At 34.5% G+C, this 21,332-nt stretch overlaps 1 protein-coding gene across 1 annotated transcript in view; it reads right to left on the bottom strand.

The window, feature by feature from the left end:
• Positions 1 to 5,793, bottom strand: part of LOC104598200 (DNAJ heat shock N-terminal domain-containing protein) — a 79,210-nt gene extending 73,417 nt beyond the window's left edge. Inside the window, exons 1-3 of the mRNA XM_088904404.1 lie at positions 5,282 to 5,793; positions 5,100 to 5,169; positions 4,418 to 4,460 (exon numbers count right to left, since the gene is read on the bottom strand). Coding sequence (XP_088760530.1) covers positions 4,418 to 4,460; positions 5,100 to 5,169; positions 5,282 to 5,405 — 237 coding nt within the window. The 5' untranslated portion in view covers positions 5,406 to 5,793. The remainder of the gene's footprint in view (positions 1 to 4,417; positions 4,461 to 5,099; positions 5,170 to 5,281) is intronic.
• Positions 5,794 to 21,332: the final 15,539 nt, after the last annotated feature.

Genomic DNA, 21,332 nt, shown 5'->3' with positions numbered 1-21,332 from the left:
ACAGCAGAACACGGCGACTTTCGCTCACTCAGGTATGGCTTATTTGGCATCCACACCCAATCCCTAGATCATTGACTCTGGAGCCTCCGATCACATGATTGTAACTCCAGGTGTGTTTTCTTCCCTATCTCATTGCTCAACATCACAATCTGTCACCCTTGCTAATGGTTCCACATCCTCAATTTGTGGTGTTGGTAATGTTGACCTAGACCCTGTATCTCTCTCCTCAGTTTTGTATGTTCCTAAATTGCCTTTTAATTTTATGTCTGTTAGTAAACTGACCAAATCACTTAACTGCTACATTACTTTTTATCCCTCTATGTGTGTTTTTCAGGATTTCAAGACGGGGATGAAGATTAATGGAGGGCATGAAGCTAGTGGACTGTATTATCTTGGCGGTGGTGGAAGAACTTCAACAGCTCTCCAATCATCCATTTCTCCTCTCCAGTGGCACTGCCGATTTGGTCATCCGTCGCTAAAAGTCTTGAAATCTTTAGTTCCATTTTTGAGTCAACTTTCTGTTTTGGATTGTGAGTCATGTCAGTTTGGGAAACACCATCGTGTTCCCTTTAGTTCTAGGGTTGATAACCGTGATGTCATATAATGGATATAGATACTTTGTCATTTTTGTAGATGACTTTTCAATGATGACGTGGCTCTATCTATTGAAAGAAATAAGTGAATTGTTTACCATTTTTTAGAAATTTTATGCTGAGATTCGTAATCAATTTGGTATTCACATTAAAGTTTTCCGTTCTGATAATGGTCATGATATTTATCCTCATCATTTCAAGAATACCTGAACCAACACGACATTATACATCAGACCTCATGTACCTACACCCCACAACAAAACGGGGTGGCTGAGAGAAAGAATCGCCATCCCTTGGAAACAGCACGATCCCTCATGCATCACATGAATGTTCCCAAACCCTTTTGGAGTGATGCGGTGCTTACCTCTTGCTTTCTGATTAATCGGATGCCCACATTCATCCTTGATGATCATTCTCCGTTTATGATCTTGTTTCCCGCCTTGTCTCCGTTCCCTCTTACGCCTAGGGTATTTGGGTGTGTCTGCTTCATCCACAATCCGGGTCCCAGGAACGACAAGTTCGACGCCCGTTCTCTCAAGTGCATCTTCCTTGGCTATTCTCGGACCCAGAAAGGGTATGTGTTACCATCCTAGTTCTCGACGGCCCTTTGTGTGTGTTGATGTCACCTTCTTTGAGTCTACGTTTTTTTTTGGTCCGGTGATGCTTCTTCCTCCTCATCACCTCCTCTTCCACTTCCCATTGCCGACCCTCTTCCCCTTGTTCCAGTCGTGACCAAATCCTTGCCTCCGGTGCCACTACCTGTTGAACGCCCACCTATCCGTCATGTGTATACACATTGCCCATGCGTACCAGCTACTACTCCTCTGGCTACATCTCCATCGACAAATTCGGCTCCAGACCCGAACCCAGCATCTGAGCTTGATCTCCCCATTGCCTTGCGGAAAGGTAAACGCACTTGCACCATTCATCATATTTCTAATTATGTTTCACTTACTCACATTTCTGCCTCCCATCGCCAGTTTGTCACCTTGTTATCATAAGTTGTTGTCCCTAAGGATGTCCAGGAAGCCCTTAACTCTTCAGGGTGGTGTTGTGCGATAGAAGAAGAACTTTCAGCCCTTCATCATAATCATACTTAGGACCTCACCGTTCTTCCTCCTAGGAAGCAAGCTGTTGGTTGTAAATGGGTTTATATAGTTAAGTATCTGCCTGATGGTAGTGTTGAATGCTTGAAAGCGCGATTAGTAGCAAAATGGTACTCCCAAACCTATGGTATTGACTACATAGAGACCTTCTCACTAGTTGCTAAGACAGGGTCAGTTCGTGTTGTGATCTCTCTTGCAGCTATGTATGATTGGTCGCTATATCAGCTTGATATCAAGAATGTCTTTTTGCATGGTGACTTACTCGAAGAGGTCTAAATGGAGCAACCTCCAGGGTTTGTTGCTCAGGGGGAGGATGGTAAGGTGTGCAGACTAAGGAAGGCTATATATGGGCTTAAACAGTCTCCTCGAGCATGGTTTGGTAGGTTCAGTGAGGTAGTAAAGAAGTTTGGTATGAAACAGTGCCAAGTTGATCATTTTGTATTCAGTCATAGCTCTCCGGGAGAAAAAATAATGTTGGTGGTGTATCTAGATGATATTGTTATTACCGAGAATGATAACATGGGTATTGACAGGCTGAAGACTTATCAACAGGATCATTTTCAGACAAAGGATCTTGGTAAACTGAAATATTTCTTGGGGATATAGATAGCAAGATCTAAGTATGGTATTAATCTGTGCCAGAGGAAATATGTGATTGATTTGTTGGAAGAAACAGGCTTGTTGGGTGCTAAACTAACTGAAACACCTATGGACACAAATACTAGGCTAAGCAGTGATATGGGTGAAGTGTTTGAAGACCCTGGCAAATACCGATGACTTGTAGGTAAACTGAACTACCTAACCATTACTAGGCCAGACATCTCATTTGCAGTTAGTGCGGTGAGTCAGTCATGCAGAAACCTCTGATTCCTCATTGGAATGCAGTTCTGAGAATTGTGAGGTATTTAAAAGGGGCTCCAAGTCACGGTTTGATATACAAAAGTGGCAGAAAACTTGAAATAAAGGGTATTCTGATGCTGACTGGGCGGGTTCTATGTCTAATAGGCGGTTTACCACAGGCTATTGCACTTTCCTGGGAGGTAACCTGGTGACATGGAAAAGTAAGAAGCAGACAGTCGTGGCAAGAAGTAGTGCAGAAGCAGAATATAGGGCTATGGCGCATACTGCTTGTAAATTAGTGTGGCTAAGGAACCTTCTACAGGAAGTAGGGTACAACATCAATACTCCAATGAAGCTCTATTGTGACAATCAGGGTGCAGTTCATATTTCTTCTAATTCGATGTTTCATGAAAGAACCAAGCACATTGAGGTTGATTGTTCACTTTGTGAGGGAGAAGGTGTTGAATGGGGAGCTAGACACTGCATATGTTAATACAAGAAACCAGTGGGTAGACTTATTTATAAAAGGCTTGAGTCGGGGAAGAGTGGACTACATATGTATACTCCCATCTTGAGGGGGAGTGTTAGCTTAGGGGTATTTCTGTCTTTATACTTAGATTAAGGTTGTTGATCTGTAATATTGTGTTAGAACCAGTGCTCCTTACTTAAATAAGGGCACATATGTCTTTTTCATTAATTTTAATAATAAAAGCACATGTCTAGCTGAATGGGAGTTATGTTCTTTGACTTCCAGTTCGAACCAGATTTTCTTCTTTTCTCTCTCTCTCTCTTTCTTCCACCTTTCTACCTCTCTCTACGTGACTGATCTCAGGCAAACAGAACTCCAAGGTAGGCCGAATCATAACAAATGCAAACTTCTAAAGGCCATAACTTTTTGCTGAGATGTCCTATTGTGGTGACCTTTGTTTTTATTTTGGGTAACTTTTCAATATAGGTGCCTTATAAAAAAATTGAAATTAAAATAAAATATATTATAAAAGAATGCAATTATATAATTTGAATATATTAGAATCCAATATATAATTTATAATATTGTATATATGTATAATAATATATATTAATATAATATATTATATGATATATATATTATATAATATATTATGTGATATATATAATATATTACGTCATCACAATTTGACCTCGGTTGAACCTCTAACCTATGAACCTCTCCCTTTTTTGGTTTGATGTCCAGCCTGGTTCTTTAAACATTTAATGATGAATTTTAGCTTTTATTGGTAGTCATCTACTAACAAACAAATTTAATTAAGAATTAAAATACAAATTTATATGACAAACACTTGTGGTATGGCATAGTGGTAGACTTGTAGTCGTTACAAACAAATGACTAGGGTTCAAATCCCTTTATCCTCTATTTGTGATTTTTAATAGGCAAGTTAGTGGCATGTCAAATTCAAATTCGAATTTGAACATTGCCTTAAATGCTCTATTCAATTTGCCTTTAATAGCGTGTTATTATATGTGATAATTAATTAAGAGTCATTGAATTTGAATTTGAAAAGTTACTAATATTAAGAGAGGATGGAAAATAAATTTGAATTAAGATCATTAAATTCGGAATTGAATTTCAAGTTGTATCGGTTGGTTGATACATACAGTGTATCGGACTGTATCAGGATTGTATCGGCTGATACAGACCCGAAACGGACCGATACTAATGAAAATACACGGAACATACAGATTCTTTATGTTCTGTGTATCAGATCTTCAACGAAATGCAACGTATCGGTCGATATGGACCAATATGTTGTGAAGTTTTAAACCTTGGATAAGACTCATTGTGTTGAACTGAGTTACATATGAAGAACATGAAGTGAGGGGAAAAGAAAATTTGCTAACCTTGATAAAATCAGATGTAGCAGGGACTTCAACTCCGGAGTTCCTGAAATTTTACAGAGTCTGGTTTAGCAACAAAAACAAACTATTGATGAACCAAAAGAAATGGTCACTGCCATATCTGAAGCTGCAGAAGCAGAATTATAAAAGGGCAGCCCAATGCACAGTCTCCTGCCAATATCCCAGTCCAATCTTATTAATAAATGGACCGGTCCAATTTGATCCAATTATGAACATATGTCGGAATCCAACTTTAACCAGTTGACTTAGTAAATCCAATCCATTTGCAGCCCTAAATCATGGAAGAAGCCCGGCCATTATGGAGCCTGCTGAATATGAAGCAGTACAATTGGCATCTGAACGCATTATCCCATAAGGCCATAACAGGTAAATCAACATTAGACATTGATGCTTTCAAATACAATTTCCAGTTCAAATGATCTGCAATAGCAATTGCTGAAGAAGATACTAATTAACGATCTGAAAACACTGAATCTTGAAAGGAAGCTCCTTCCTTAACATAGGTTATACAAAGACAAGCATACACGAACTTTTTTTATACTCACACCAACCACATACTCAGTTTATAGCGTAAGTTCAGGAATGAAAAATTGCTCATAAGTGTTCCAAGTCGATGAAATCAATAAGCTGAGAAATTTGAGCAAAATATTTTAAAAAAGGTTACCATTTGGATGAAAGCCTTTCGTATGCTTCGGTGACTTCTTCGATGGAGCTGTACCTCTCGATACCGAGAACTGCCGAACGAATGAACACAAGATTGGTTTACAATGTTAACAAGAACCAAAACGAATAAAAGACCTACAACCAGTAAAAATTACAGCTCAAAGAGAGAGAGAAGCAACTCACCGTCGTAATGAGAAGGAGGGAAAGCAGAAGGAATAACAAAGAGTTGATAGAATAGGGCAAGGGAGAAGAGAAGCAGAGGTAGTGAGTATGATTTGAGAAGGGAAGCTATGGAAGCAGTTTCCATGATTTTTGTAACCCTAGCTGTTACTTTTGGCAGCACGAAGAAAGGGAGGACGTCGAGCTCCTTCGCATTGGAATTCTTTTTCCAATTTATAGTTTCGGAGGATAGGTACCCTGCCGTTTGGCACCGTTTTGCCACGTTGCAGCGCGAAGAAAGGGAAAGAGTCAGAACCGAGTCCAGACTCCGGAATCCTGGTCCCTTTGGGACTTCGAGTCTTCGACTAGTCAGAGAAAGCTAACATGTGCGATAACGGTCATTGTAGGAGACTTAACCCTAATAACGATCAACAACCAAATCGACGGCAGGATTTGATCCCCGCCAGAAACGTTACCAACGGAGCTAGTTGGCACCGTCAATTGAAATCGGATCTGTTCCTCACACAGGGGGTCTCACAAGCGTAACGGGATCTGCTCTTCACAAATGGACGCCTCACATGCATATTCACCATGCATTGGAACATCTCCCGTGAATAATAACAAATAAGTACCAAAAATGTTCCCAATGTATGATAGGATGTGTGTGTGAGGCGCTTGTGAGGTGCCAGGTGTGAGGAGTAGATTCAATCTCTGCATTGGGAACATCTCCGGTGAATATACATTAATAAATAAGTATGGAAGATGTTCACAATGCATGGCAGAGCAGATCTAGTTTCCTCACAAGCTACATTAAGAACATTTTCCATACTTATGTGTCATTATTTACGGGAGATGTTCCTAATACACAGTGGGATGTGACTGTAAGGTCATTATGAGGCACAGATCTTAATCATGTCAATAATATTATTAATTCAATGGGCTGAAGCATGAACAATCATTCTCCCAAAAAAATAATAGTGTAATAGATAAATGTCAAGTACAATAAATTATCAAAATACTAGTACAATACTTATTGCGGTTCAGTATGAGACCGGATCTTTTCCTCACAGGCGCCTCACATGCACATCCTACTGTGCATTGGGAACATCTCCCGTACTAATTAATTATTAGTCACGGGAGATGTTCTCAATGCATGGTGGATATGCATGTGAGGCACCCATTTGATAGGGAGTAGATCTCGTCTCGTTCAGTATAGACTATGGACCGATAAATTGAAGTTTTGATACAGTGACACAGTAGCATCTTGGACTAGTCTGGCACATGTTCCTACTGACCCGGTCCCAATTTGGGTATTGGAATGGCTAGGTCGGAGGCTCGTAGCTATCTTACTTTGGATCAACGATTGGTTAAAGGCTTAAAGCTATTTGGGCATAGCCTGTTCCATCCCATTAGTTCTTTTTTTATTCTAAGGTTAAAAGTGTTGAGATCGGCTTCCATCACTCAGGGTAAAATTTGTGCCCACACACAGCCTTTTTCAATCTTGCATTAGAAATATTTCCCCATGAAATAAAGCACATAATAAAGGCTGCTCAAATAGACTTTGCCTTGACTGAAGCCGAAGTCAGAAGTCTTACACACAATGGGGTAATAAGTCCCCAAAAGTCAACAAAACAAATAAGAAGGGAAAGAGGAAAGGGAGGAGATACTAAAGTCTAGAAAAGGGGAAGAAGAAGAAAGAGTTTTGCGATCAACTTAACCTGTCGCCTGGTTAGCCTCTCTAAAAGCATATACTGAAGACCTCCCTTGAACAAAACTCTCCTCCCCAAGCAAGCAATTATTAGTTCACTTTGGCCCCAATAAAAGGGGGCTAATGTGTTTTGTTTTTATGATGTGTACAACTTGGGCGGATTAGGATTGGCATTTTGTTAAAATTTTCAATGGACCCAACCAAAAGAGGTTAAAGTAGATCTGCAAATTGGGCCGTGCCAGGCCCGGCATGCGGCCCAACCTGACCCAAGGCTCAGCGCATGGACCAACCCGACTGACAGCATTGCCTGTTCCCACCTAGGCCCATGCCACGGGCCGGATTGGGTCAAACCTCTGAAATATCCAAGAGGTAGCAAGCACAGCAAAGCCCAGCCCACGGGCTGGCCGCAGGCCATGCTGTGCTGACCTAATTTACACGTCTAGGTAAAAAGGCTTGAAGCTATTTGGGCATAACCTGTTCCAGCCCATTAGTTCACTTTGGCCCCAATAAAAGGAGGCTAATGTGTTCTGTTTTCATGACTTGTACAACTTGGGCGGATTAGGATTGGCATTTTGTTGAAAATTTGAATGGGTCCAAGCCCAAAACAGTGTAAAAATTTAATTCAGACCAATCGAAGTTACACCCCTATTTTAAACGAATTCATTGGTTTATAAGTCCAAACTAGTATTTTCTCTTGCCAATCCAGATGACCCCATGTCAAAGTAGGAAGAAAACTGAACCATGAACAAGAGATAGAGTCCTCTTCAAATTAAGTTGACGTCTAATCTAACCCTGATATCGATCTGCTCCGACCTTGATAAGGATCTTAAGTTTCCCTCTGTACGAGACAATACTCATAAAGATCTAATAGCCAAAATGAACTCTTAAAACATAAGATTGTTTTTGTATCTAATCAAACATATATTAAGTTTAAATATTCTTCTAAATGTAGGGAAGTGTGTTAATCCTCCTCTCTAAGGAGGTTTATCGAATATGAATTGTTTTTTGTTGTTGTGAGTCCGAAAAATAAATCAAAACCATCTGATTTAAAAACAAATTGGTTCTTAAAACAAAAAACACAAATAACGTATTCTTGAATTTCTAGTTTAAAAACATGTTTTCATCTAACGAGCAATATTGGGAGTGTCCGACAACATGGTTAGTTTTATTTTTGAAAACAAAATAAACTGCCACATTAGCAAAACAAAACCAATTTTTCTAATGCTGGCAGTTGCTTGTTTTTGAAAATAAAAGCAACCATGTTGTTGAACACCCCTATCATGCTTGTTTCATAGATCACATGATATCTATAACCTATGATTTGCGTCTTTGTTTTCTAAAACCATTACTTTGTCTGAAAACAAAACATATATTCCCCATTCAAGAAGTTTCATTTTTTTATTGATATGGCAAATTTTAAAACAAATTAAAACAAAACTTTCATGTTATATAACACCCCTGAGTGTAAAGTCTAAATATTCATTTAAAACATAGAAGTTCATGCAAACAAGGTGAGGTAAAACCTCATTTTTTTCATTGGGGATGTAGCCTAATGCTACATAGTGAACTCCAATTCTTCTTATAGGGCTGCAAATGATGCCTGTTTGATTAACTCAAATTAGAATATGATATATAGTTAAGGGTGACTTAAATTCATTCAATTTACAACCGGATCAAATATGGATCCACCCTTGTCTTATATAATACTTAGATATATGTACTTATATCTACGTAAGATTTGGATTAAGCATGGTTTGAATGTTGTATGCTTATCAAGATTCAAGTTACTTACAATTCATCATTTTATTTATAATACACAATACTCTCTTAATAATATATATATATATAGTATGTTATTGATCATTTGTAGTTTAATTTAAGGATTTTTGGATTGTAATCTCTTTCAAAAATCTAATTTTCATCTCCCACCACCCTACAAACTGTATTCTGCCTGTAAATTTAGCATCAATCCATGGGCAGGATTCAGTCCACCCCTAGTCTACTAGTAGCTCCACCTATGGGTGGACTGAACGATAAAAAACCTCCCCCATTCTCTCGTTTTAGGCACCATTAGAAAGCCAAAAGGGTGAAAGAGGAAATTTAATAACACTACAGCCATGGTCTCAGTATTTCCTTTGAACCCCCAATAAAGTAAGGACAAGTCAATAGTTAATTAAAATAATCAATAATCAAATTTTAAAACAATTTTTGGTGTGCCTCTATTTTATTGGGGGTCACAAGAATTTGCACTTGAAGACTCATGAACTGTTGGTTACCTGTCATGTGAATACAATATAATGATATATGATCAGTATTTACATGCTTTAACGTACATTCCTATTAAAAATCCAGCAATGGATTCCAGCAGAAATTCCACTGCTTGAATTTTTGACACAAGTATTTCTTTAAAACACACACTACACGTAACCAACATTGTATTAAATGCTTGAGTTTTTTTTTTTTTCCCGAAACTGATGCTCAAACTGATTATGTGTCCTTTGAAATCTTTAAGAACACTTATGTCCCAAATTTAAGCATTTATCGGATTACACCAATGGATAACCAGCTGTTCACATTAATGGGTTGATGGGTTGAACCTTTGGGTTCTAGTTCAACCCACCTGGTTGCCACTAATGCAACCACTAACTATTTAGCCATTTCTTATAAAATAAATAAATAAATAAATAAAAAGAAAGAAAGGGATGGCATTCTTATCTCAAGAGAATCAAATAGATTAGGTATTAATGTCTAAAAGGATTTCAAAAATTTTAGGTGAAAAAAAAAATTAGTCAGGTCAATTAGGTTTCTTAGTGCACACCCTGAAAGCAAGGCGTCCAGTTGCACATTGAGAATACTTCTCCGTGAATTTAACATATATGTATGGAACTGCTGGGATGGCATGTGAACATAATTAATTTTTGTTTGCAAGAGATCTGGGCTCGAATACATGGAGATGTTTCGGAGGCCAACTATGCTGTCATGACAAAGTTTCTAAATAGCATCTAGCAAGCCTTTGTTGAAGATACCATCTATGAACAATGTAATTCCCACGGAAGCCAAGGTTAAGACTGATCAGGTAAACTTGAGACTGCATTTGGTATTTCTTATTTTAAGGACTTATCTTTTATTTGCAGTTAAAATATCCCTATGAATAATGAATTTTTAATGGCAAAGAGCATTTGATATTCCTTACTTTAAGGATTTATCTCCTTTTTTTTATAATTAAAAAGTCAATGTAGTGAGGTTCAATTGACACCAACCTGCACTGAACCCTATCTCTATAATACACCTCCTCTAAGCCTGCCACTCAGCTGGTTTGGGCTCTCCAAGCTTAATGTACGTACACAGTACATAGACGTACGGCAAAAGGGTAAAGGAAAGCCAATTAATAAGCTCGGTTGGGGCCGGACAAGCTTATAAAAGACCCATGTGAGATCAATATACTGTACGTTAGTTGCCCATGGTTTACCACCATATTCCACATATGAAAACTAGGAAAGAGATGAATAAATGGGACCTTGCTGGCGCATAAATAATAGTTGAAACCATTCTTCTATATATGTAGCAAAAAGCTGTCCTTTGCTCCCAGTCCCAGGTTCCCACACAGACCCAGTTCATGCATCTAATTAAGTTTGCTTTTGTTTATATTTTATTTATTGAGAGATGAAAGATCTTGGGCATTCCACCTCTAGTTTTTCTTCCGGTTTACAATCATGCAAATTGTTGGATTCTGGAACCCAGATTTTCTATTCACTTTCACTACCCTCTCCCTATTCACAGTACATTATAGCCACACATCATGGTGGTGCTTGCAGATAGTGTCCCTTTGCATGTAGAGTATAATCTTTTCTCAAAAAATTTTATAGAATATTGAAACGATACATTCAGATTGAAGAGAATGCTATATGTTTATTGATGAGTAAACTGGTATATGTAGAGATACAAGAGTTTTAGATAAATACAAATTCTGGGAATGTATATCTGTTGTTGACAGATAGCAGAGGAGATAAGGAAATACAGGGGATAAGGATAATCAATATGAATACATAGGCTTATTGCAAATAAAGAGGCTTATCGCAGGAATCACAAAGGTTTGTTGTGTGATTCTCATGTGGTCCGACACCCCCCTCAAGCGATTCATGGGGTGAGGCAATGCATAGCTTGCCTTGGAGATGCTGAAATCGAGGTATGCTTAATGGCTTGGTGAAAATGTCAGCCACTTGGTCATAAGTGGAGATGTATTGAACATGAAGTGTACCTTTGGCAACCTGCTCTCCAACAAAGTGGAAGTCGATTTTGATATGCTTAGTCCTGGCATTGAAAACGGGATTGGCACTGAGGTAAGTGGCCCCAATGTTATCGCACCACAGTGTAGGAGAGCGTGAAAGAGAGAATTCAAACTCGCAGAGGAGAGAGAATCCAGAGAGCTTCGGAAGTTGCGAGTGCAAGACTACAATACTTTTTTTCAGTGTTGGAGCGTGAGACAGTAACGTGTTTGTGAGATGACCAGGAGAGAAGGTTGTTGCCAAGATAAATGCACTAACCACCTTGCGAGTTGCGAGCGACAATCATCAGGACATTCGACCCAATCAGAGTCAGAGAAGATATGCATGGAGGTGATGGAAGAGGGTGTAATACAAAGACCAAACTCAATGGTTGACTTAAGATAACACAAGATGTGCTTAACAAAGGACCAAAGAGCGTGAGTAGGGGTTTGCAAGTATTGACAAGCTTTATTTACAACAAAAGCAAGGTATGGCTGAGTGAGAAGGAGGTATTGTAGTGCACCAACAGTACCACAATAAAGTTGAACATTTGGGAATGGGTCACCATCGAATTTGAAGAGAGTAGTACTAGGGGCCATGGGAGTATGAATGGGTTTCATTCTAGCAAGTCCAGAGCGCTCAAGGAGATCTTAAGCATAGCGACATTAATTTAGAAACAAACTATTAGATGTCTGAATGTTTTCAATACCTAAAACGGAGAGAGGGCCAAGATCTTTAACTGCAAAGTGAGATTCCATAGCTGATATGTGATTAGTAATAGCAGAATGTTGGGATCCAGTGAGGATGATATCGTCGACATATACAAGAATGTAGAAGCAATGAGCATCGCGTCACAAAATGAAGAGAGAGGAGTCCACTTTGTTGGCTGTAAACCCATAATCCAAAAGGAAGGAGCTGAGCTTGGAGTACCAGGCACGAGGGGCCTGTTTGAACCCATAGAGTGACTTTCTTGGGCGTTAGATGTGAGAAGGCCGAGAATCATCAACAAATCCAGGTGGCTAGGACATGTATACCTCTTCACAAGATCGCCGTGCAAGAAAGCATTTTGTATATCAATTTGAAGCAAAGGCCAGGAGAGAGATACAACAAGAGTGAGAAGAAGCCGAATAGTGGAGGGCTTTACAACGGGGCTGAATGTCTCAGTGAAGTCAAAACCTTCCATTTGATGAAAGCCCTTGGCAACGAGACGAGCTTTGTATCGATCAATGGTACTGTCCGATTTGCATTTGAGGCGAAAGACCCACTTACAGCCAATGACACTGCAATGTGGAGGGGGAGATACTAGCTCCCAAGTGCCATTGCGAAGAAGCACATTGTATTCTTCAACCATGGTAGCACGCCAGTGTGGATCTTTGTTTGCTTGTGAGAAGCATATAGGCTCAAAGGCGGAAGTTGGAATGGGGTCGCGTGTAGCAACAAGAGAAAGAGGTTTGCAAGGTTTGAAGATGCCGTCTTTGGCTCGAGTGCGCATGGGTTGAGTGGAGACAGGACCAGTGACAGGTGGAGGAAGAGTTGATGGAGGCAAAAGCCACCCCATTAGAAGTTGGTCCTGTTGAACCCACAAGGAGTATGCAAGATTTTCCTCGATGCAATTTTCTAGCAGCTGAGGTGGGCACTTGTGAGTGCCATTGACGAACCCAGTAAGTTTCGCACCATTCAGAATAGGAAGAATGTGGAATTTCCAAAAGAGATAGCTTTTACTATCCATTTTGACCGAGACCAAATTTGTGAGACTGTTTCCGAAGAATATCAACAATGGAGTTGAAGACTGGGCTGTTGAGGTTGCTGTAGTTGAGAAATCAGAGGCCATTGCAACACGAACAGGGGTTATCACAGAGGCTAAGTTGATGGCTCTGATACCATGAAACGATACACTTAGACTGAAGAGAATGGTATATGTTTATTGATGAGCAAACTGGTATTTATATGTAAAGATACAAGAGTTTTGGATAAATACAAATACTGGGAATGTATATATGCTATTGACAGATAGTAGAGGAGATAAGGAAATACAGGGGATAAGGATAAATAATATGAATACAAAGGCTTATCGCAAATATAGAGGCTTATTGCAAGAATCACCGAGGTTTGTTGTGTGATTCTGGTGTGGTCCGACACAATATAATCAGCTTTCTTTTGTACTGAAAAAAAAAAAAACAAACACCATAGAGCAATGACAAGAGATCAGAGCTATCCTTCTTCTGAAATTAAAATCTCCAACCAAGGAGGGCGTCTTGCTGCACAACCATACCAACCAACTGCATGTGCTGATGTGTGAGAACAGACTGCAGCCACTTCATGAGATATTCGATTAGCACTCTTGCTAATCCACACAAAAGAGAGATTGGAAGCGACGAGCTAAGTCTTGAATATCTTTTGAGATTGGACCCACTTCACTTTGGAAACCTTTCCACCCGAGGGACATTGCTTTAACAAGCTCTTGACAGTCAGATTCTACTATTAAACAAGGAACATTGCACTAACAGCTTCCACAAAACCTTTCCTCAAAGCCAGAGCTTCTAAATTTAACACCGGAGTTGGGTGAGTTCGCCTGCCTCTTGCTGATATCAAGGAACCTAAAGAAGATATCAGAACAAAACCTATGGCAGCATGAGAAAAATTTGGCTTCCTCGAAGCATCTATGTTTAGTTTAACATAACCAGGCAAAGGCTTTTCCCAATGAACTGAGACTTGGTTAGGTTGTCTTTGAGTTCCACCCAGAGAATCCTCTTACATCTGTTCAGATATTAGAGCCCAAGCTCTGTTTATGATTAAAGTCGGGTGCTCATTTTCTCCTTGATAGATTAAAATGTTCCATGTTCCTAGCTAGACTTCCAAATGAGCCAACACCCTATGGCGTATCTCCTCACTATTGCTTGACTGAATGACTAATGAAGCTTTAATTAATTGACCAGAAAAAACCCTGTTTGGTGCAAATGTATGGTTACGGACGGCGGAAAACCTTTAATTATCCTTGTTAATATAATACTAGCGGGACCCATGAGATGCACTGGATTTGTTAAATGAAAGCTAAATAATAGAAAGGATTGTTTACTAAAACACCCCCTATAGTTTCATGGATTTACTAAAATCTACCATATAGTTTGTATTTTATTAAAATACCACTTATAATTTGCAATTGATTTAATCAATTTTCCATTAGATGACAGTGGAAAATGACAGTGTCGACTCTAATGTTCATTTAAATAAATTTAATCAAAAGAAAATAAAATACCATTTTTGCCCCTAATAAGACACGGACAACCACTCTATTGGCTATATTTGATCAATATTGTTTTTTGTACAAAAAAGTGTTAAGGGTATTTTTAGAATAAAAAATCATGGGCCTAATGGCAAAACAAACACTCCTTAATGAAAGGTTGATTAAGTAAACAAATTGTAAAATATATGTGATATTTTAGTAAAATAAAAACTATAAGGTAGGTTTAAGTAAATATGTAAAACCATAAGGTGTGTTCTAGTAAATGGCCCTAATAGAAACACATAAGAGTATACAATTGTTTTATATCTTCAACTTTTTAAATGATTAATAATTATTCATATTTTATATACTAATTTTAATAAATGACCAACCCGATCAACTCAACTAAGTTGGATTAGTTCCGCTTTGGCCATTCGTAAATCGACCAAAATCGGATGACCTAAGAATTGATATATATTAATATTTTACATTTTAAATATAAATTTTAATATGGAAAAGTGAGAAATTTCTCATATTTCTTAGTCTAAAATATTTTATATCATAAATTTAAATTTTAAATTTATTTTTTAACAATTGCACTATATTTCTTAAAATTCATTTTTTTCAAGTTTAAATATTTTGGACCGACTTACCAAACAAAAAAATCGACCCAAACCGATACAACTTGAGTGGGTTGGTTTTCACAAATGATCAGCCAGTTTTAGTTGATCAACTCCCCATCCTAACCAAGTCAAATTGGTTGTCCAAACAGCGTACAACCGAACTAAACCAACTCATGAACACTCATAATTTCAATTAAATTAATCATCTCATCTCTGATAAATAACAATAGTTTAATCTCCATTAATTATTAAAAATTTATAGTGAAAATACACAATAAGTGAAAATATATTGATAATGAAAAAATAAAATAATTATAAAAATACAATAAGTACTAAAAATATATTAAATTAATCAATAAATAGTATAATCTCTAATAAATATTAATCAATAAGTTATTACAAAAATACAATAAACACAATAAGTACAATAAACAAAATTTAAAAATTTCAATAATAGTAGTTCAATCTCCAATAACTATTAAAAGTTTTTTGTTAAATAACGAAAGAAAAATAAATTTACACATAATTATTGAAAATACATTTATCACAAAAACAATAAATAATTACTGAAATACAATAAATATTAATATTAATATATATAATTATATAATAAATATATATTAAGAGTTTAAAATGATTATTAATAAATATTAATTTTTATGAAAGTTATTTTCTCGAATTATTAATTGATATAAGTGAAATTAGTTATTTACAATATTATGTAAAAATATTAAATTATTACTAAAGTTTTTCATTATTCATTTTGTAAAATATTAAGTTATTATTAATTTCAATATTATGATTTATTTATTTTTATACTTTTCAGATTTTTTTAAATTTATTACATAACTTCTTTATTTTTACTAATTTAAAATCTAGTTACGTTAACTATTTAGCTATTTAAATACTTAAATGATATGTAAAATATTTAAATTTGAAAGTATTAATTATTTATTGAATTTAATAATCCATAAAAATTAAAATTTAAACTATTTTTAAATAATTTCAATATTAATTTTGTATGATATTAAATTATTATTAATTTCAATATTATGTTATAATTATTTTTCTACACTTAAGATTTTTTTTTAATTTATTACATAATTTCGTTATTTTAACTATTTAAAATCTAGTAATGTTAAATATTTAGTTATTTAAATATTTAAATAATATGTAAAATATTTAAATTTTTTTGTTATTTATTGAATTTAATAATACAAAATTATAATTCATACTATTAATACATAATTTCATTATTAACTTGTAAGAAAATTTTTAAAATTATTACAATTTTTCGTTATTTTAACTATATAAAATGTAGTTATGTTAAATATTTAGTTGTTTAAATATTTAAACAATTTTTAAAATATTTAAATTTTTTTTTATTTGAATTTTATTTTTTGAATGCTATTACATATTACTACATATTTTGTTATATAATTATTTATATATTTATAATATTTTTCTATTTAAGATATTTATTTCTTAAAATATTAAAATAAGATTTTTATTTTTTAAACTCAAATTTTTATTGTTTGAATAACATTTAAATTGATGATCCAGAAAAACAGAATTTAAATTGTTAGTACATAATTTCGTGATATATTTTGTAAAAATAAAAAAATTACTTTTTTTGTGTTTTTAAATCCAAAATTTCCTTAGATATTGATAAAAAGTGGGGGAGAGGATAAATAGGAATTAGAGATAATTTTTATATTTATAATTTTGAAAATACATTTATCACCAAAAACAATAAATAACTTTTGAAATACAATAAATATCAATTTTAGTGTACATAATTATATAATAAATACAGATTAAGATTTTAAAATTATTATTAATAAATATTAACTTTTTTGAAAGTTATTTTCTCAAATTATTACTTGATATAAGTGAAATTAGTTTTTTACAAGATTACGTAAAAAATATTAAATTATTATTAATTTCAATATTATGTTATAATTATTTTTCTACTTTTCAGAATGTTTTTAAATTTATTACATAATTTCTTTATTTTAATTATTTAAAATATAGTTATGTCAAATATTTTGTTATTTAAAATATTTATTTATTTAAATTCTTAAATAATATGTAAAATATTTAAATTTTAAATTATTTATTATTTATTAAATTTAATTACCCATAAAATCATAATTTAAACTATTATTAAATAATTTAATTATTAATTTTGTAATATAATAAATTATTATTAATTTCAATGTGATGTTATAATTATTTTTCTACTTTGAAGAAATTTTTTAAATTTATTACATAATTTCGTTATTTTAACTATTTAAATTCTAGTTATGATAAATATTTAAATAATCTATAATATATTCAATTGTTTTGTTATTTGAATTTTATTTATTTAAAGCTCTTATATATTATTAAATATTTGAAAAACATTTAAATTGATAACCCGGAAAAGCATAATTTGAAATTTTAGTACATAATTTTGTGATATATTTTGTAAAAATATAAAATTATTTTTTGTGTTTTTAATGAATATTTTAAAGTTATTATTTAATTTTGTTAGAATATTTAAATAATTATTAAAATTTTTAATCCAAACTTTCTTTTGATAGATATAGATAAAAAGTAGGGGAGAGCAAAAATAGGAATTAGAGATAATTTTGGAGAGAAACTCTCTACTAAATTAGAGATAATTTTGGAGATAAATAGTAATTAGAGATAATTTAGAAGATAAATAGGAATTGGAGATAATTTTGGAGAAAGTGGGGGAGTTAGTTTAGGAAAAATTTTAGTTAAGAAGTGATTATTTAGGTTATAGGAAATGCATCTCTTGTTTGTTTTAAAAATGACATGGAATAAAAAAATAAAAAATTCAGAAAAAGAAGAAAATTTCTTGACCACTTTGTTTTAATATAGATAGATAAGTAGATAAATCGATAGATAGATAGATAGATAGATAGATAGATAGATAGATAGATAGATAGATAGATAGGAAAATAATAAATAGTTTTTGGCTTACCAATGTATTAGAAAGTGCTGTTGTTCGATCTGCAATCAAGAAAGAATGGAAAGATCAAGGGCCCGGTGATTTACTCATAAACCACCAAAGAATTATGGAGTTTGTTCTTCAAATAAAATTGATCATGAATTTGGGGGTGAGCATTCAATTTATTTGGTTAAAAATCGAATTGAATAAATCAAAATTTTAAAAACCAAAATAAAAAAAATGAAAATCAATTTATGAAACTGAATTTCATTATAATATCTTATATATAATATAAATATATAAATATATAAATCTATAGTATATTATATATCATATGCTATATATTATGTATTATATATTACATGTTATATAATGAAATTCAGTTAATTCAATTTTTCGATTAACCGAATTTCAAATTCTAAAAATTAAAATTGAAACCAAAATTTTCAAAAATCGAATTAACCAAGCCAAATTAACTAAAAATAAAAAATGAACTGAAAAAACTGAAACCAAAATTTTCAATTCAATTTTTCAATTTTAACCCAATAATATACACCCCTAAATCATGATATTCAATTTAGACAAAGAGGAAGATACAAGACAAAGGAAGAGCTCCTAAGAGGTAAGAATTATTTTGGGTCAAGTGTTGGGAGCTTTGGCTAAAGGACTAGGGTTTTCTTGTTCAGCTTGATTTCCGAACCTTCCATTTCAGCGTCAATCTCCTCTTTCCTTTATTTTTTTTTTGTTTTGTCGGTGGTCTATCCTTATCGCCTCCTAACTAGTAGAAATGATGCCATATAATTAAGATCAATATTTAAGTTAATTAGTGAAAAGAAGTATTAATTGATAATATGCTCTCCTACCCAAAAAATAATAATAATAAATTCTTCAAAATAGGGATCATGTGCTATGATGTACTTCAATAGTCAAATGGAAACCAATGTAATCCAAAGCACATTGCCATTAAATCCATCTTACAGAAAATATGATGATCAAATGGACCATCTAAATAAAATCTGATACCTAACTTGACGCCATTTGTTCACTGTACAAACAAGTTGTAGGTCGACAGAAATAAAAGAGAAAAGAAGAAGAAGAGAGGGAAGAGATGTATAACTTGATGCCTTCAGACCATTCCAAATAATTTAGGCCATCAAAGAGGGTAATAGATATAGAGAAATTCATGCTGTCAATTCCCCTGTTTAAGTTTCCTTGATAGGAAGTAATGCCAGAGGTTGCTAAATCCTCAGTAGCCATTTTTCTAACACTTTACCACTGATTTTTTTCAAAAAGAAATCTGAGATAGAAGGTTTGTACTTCTATAGTTTGACAAACAGCTCCAAATATAGTTTTAGCTAGATTGTAGGTCAATAAACCTTAGCCGAATCACTTCAACTCATAAGAGAAGGAGACAACCAACCCCTACAACCTCAAAATTGTGACATTCACTGTGGTCATACACTTAGATATGAATGTAACAGTACATACCCGGCTTCTACGACCTTTAGTCTATAGAAAACCCTTAGGAAAAAACTCCTTATTGCATTCGGCTGCCACTACAAACCTAGGAAGACTCCTTACTGCATTCGGTTTCCACCACAAATCTAAAAAAACACTTTACTGCATTCGGCTGCCACCACAGACTTCTTCTTGATACAACGACCAAGAGAGAAGAGAGAAAGAAACAAGGACTGAAGGTTGCACCCAGAATAAGAACACAATGAGGTCTTCACGTCCTCTTCCAATAAAAAAAAAAAAAAAAATTCTTAGATGAAAAACACGATCTGAGAAGGCTGCATGCATATTAGATCAATGCTTTGATACCATGTAGATCAACAGAAATAAAAGATAAAGAAAGGAGAAGAGAGGGAAGAGAGAAGAAGAAAATGTTTTGTATTTTCTGTAAGGCTAGTGATGCCCTAAGTTAATATTTATACTTAGGGCGACAACTTACAACAAATATCATGGAAAAAACCAAAAATGCCCTTACAGGGCCACTACATGTTACAACACAAGTGATGGGTGAGACTGTAAGAAGTATTGTAAGTGGTCCATTTGGAATTATTATTTCTAAATTGAATCCTAAAGCTCGGTTTGGAAGGAGTACATATGTAAATATGTAGAGTGCAAAATATTGTAATTAATTTGTATGTATTTGCATCACATTTGTATTTATACTCTTTTCAAACTGAGCCTAAAAAATAATAGTGAAAGCAATGTATGTAACACTTCAAGACTCCTTTGTCTTGATTAAACAAGGATTAATTATCAATTTATACGAAAGCATGATTAGTTATTTCCTTTTTATTTAACTTCTAACATATTAATAACTCTTTGCATATACATAGACATGCTTATGCTGAAGATGCCTTGGGGTCTAGTTGTATAGGATGGCTGATTTAAATGAAAAAAATTGGAATTTTTTAGCATATTTACACTTTATGTAAAAGTGTGAATGTAGTGTGAAACTCTTTTTGGACTAAGATTACCTTTTATTTTTTTGTTTGAGAAAAGGTATAAAAGTCATTTTATTATAGTTTTAGTGCCAGTTTTAATGATTATTATAATGACCAACATTTTTGTATTTAATCCATTAGGGGTGTTCACGGGTCGGGTTGGGTTGGTTTATTGGGGTTTTCCCAACTGACCCAACCTAGTCGGGTTACCTGAGGTGGAAACCGAACCGACCCACTGATAGGCCAAACTGACCTGGTCGGTTTAAGTCGGGTTGGGTCGGTTTGGGTCAGTTTCGGTTTTGCTCCTGTACAAAATGACACCTAATTGTAATTGCCTAATGGGTTGCTTATTTGGTGTAAAAGATTATAGAAAGTTAGAAACTATGATAGATTGCCTATTCTAATTGTAATTGCCTAATGGGGCTTCTAGTTCTAGTAGAAGACTAGTTATAGTTAAGTAGGAAATTACTCAAACAAGGAACTACCGAACTAGTCACTAGTTCGGGTCGGGTTGGTTTTGGTTTTCACACGAGAAAACCGAAACCGACCCGATATTTATATATTTGCCCAACCCGAAATCGACCGGTACTAATGAAAACCCGGCCGACTCGGGTTGGTCGGTTTGGTCGGGTTGGGCATTCTTATGAACAGCCCTATAATCCATCTCTAATTGTAAGGGTTGAAATTGTAAATTCAATTATTACTTTCCACCTTATTTAATCCCCTCTCATTAATTAAGTCTTATACTTAAGGTATTAAATCTCATTTTCTCTTATTAAATCATATATATTTTAAGTTAGTTTTCACTAATAAATGTGACTAATTAGATCTCTGTCAATAT

Source organism: Nelumbo nucifera, chromosome 4, assembly GCF_055504915.1.
Source record: "Nelumbo nucifera cultivar China Antique chromosome 4, China Antique-T2T, whole genome shotgun sequence".
Classification (NCBI taxonomy): domain Eukaryota; kingdom Viridiplantae; phylum Streptophyta; class Magnoliopsida; order Proteales; family Nelumbonaceae; genus Nelumbo; species Nelumbo nucifera.
This window is presented reverse-complemented; position numbering and strand designations above follow the sequence as displayed.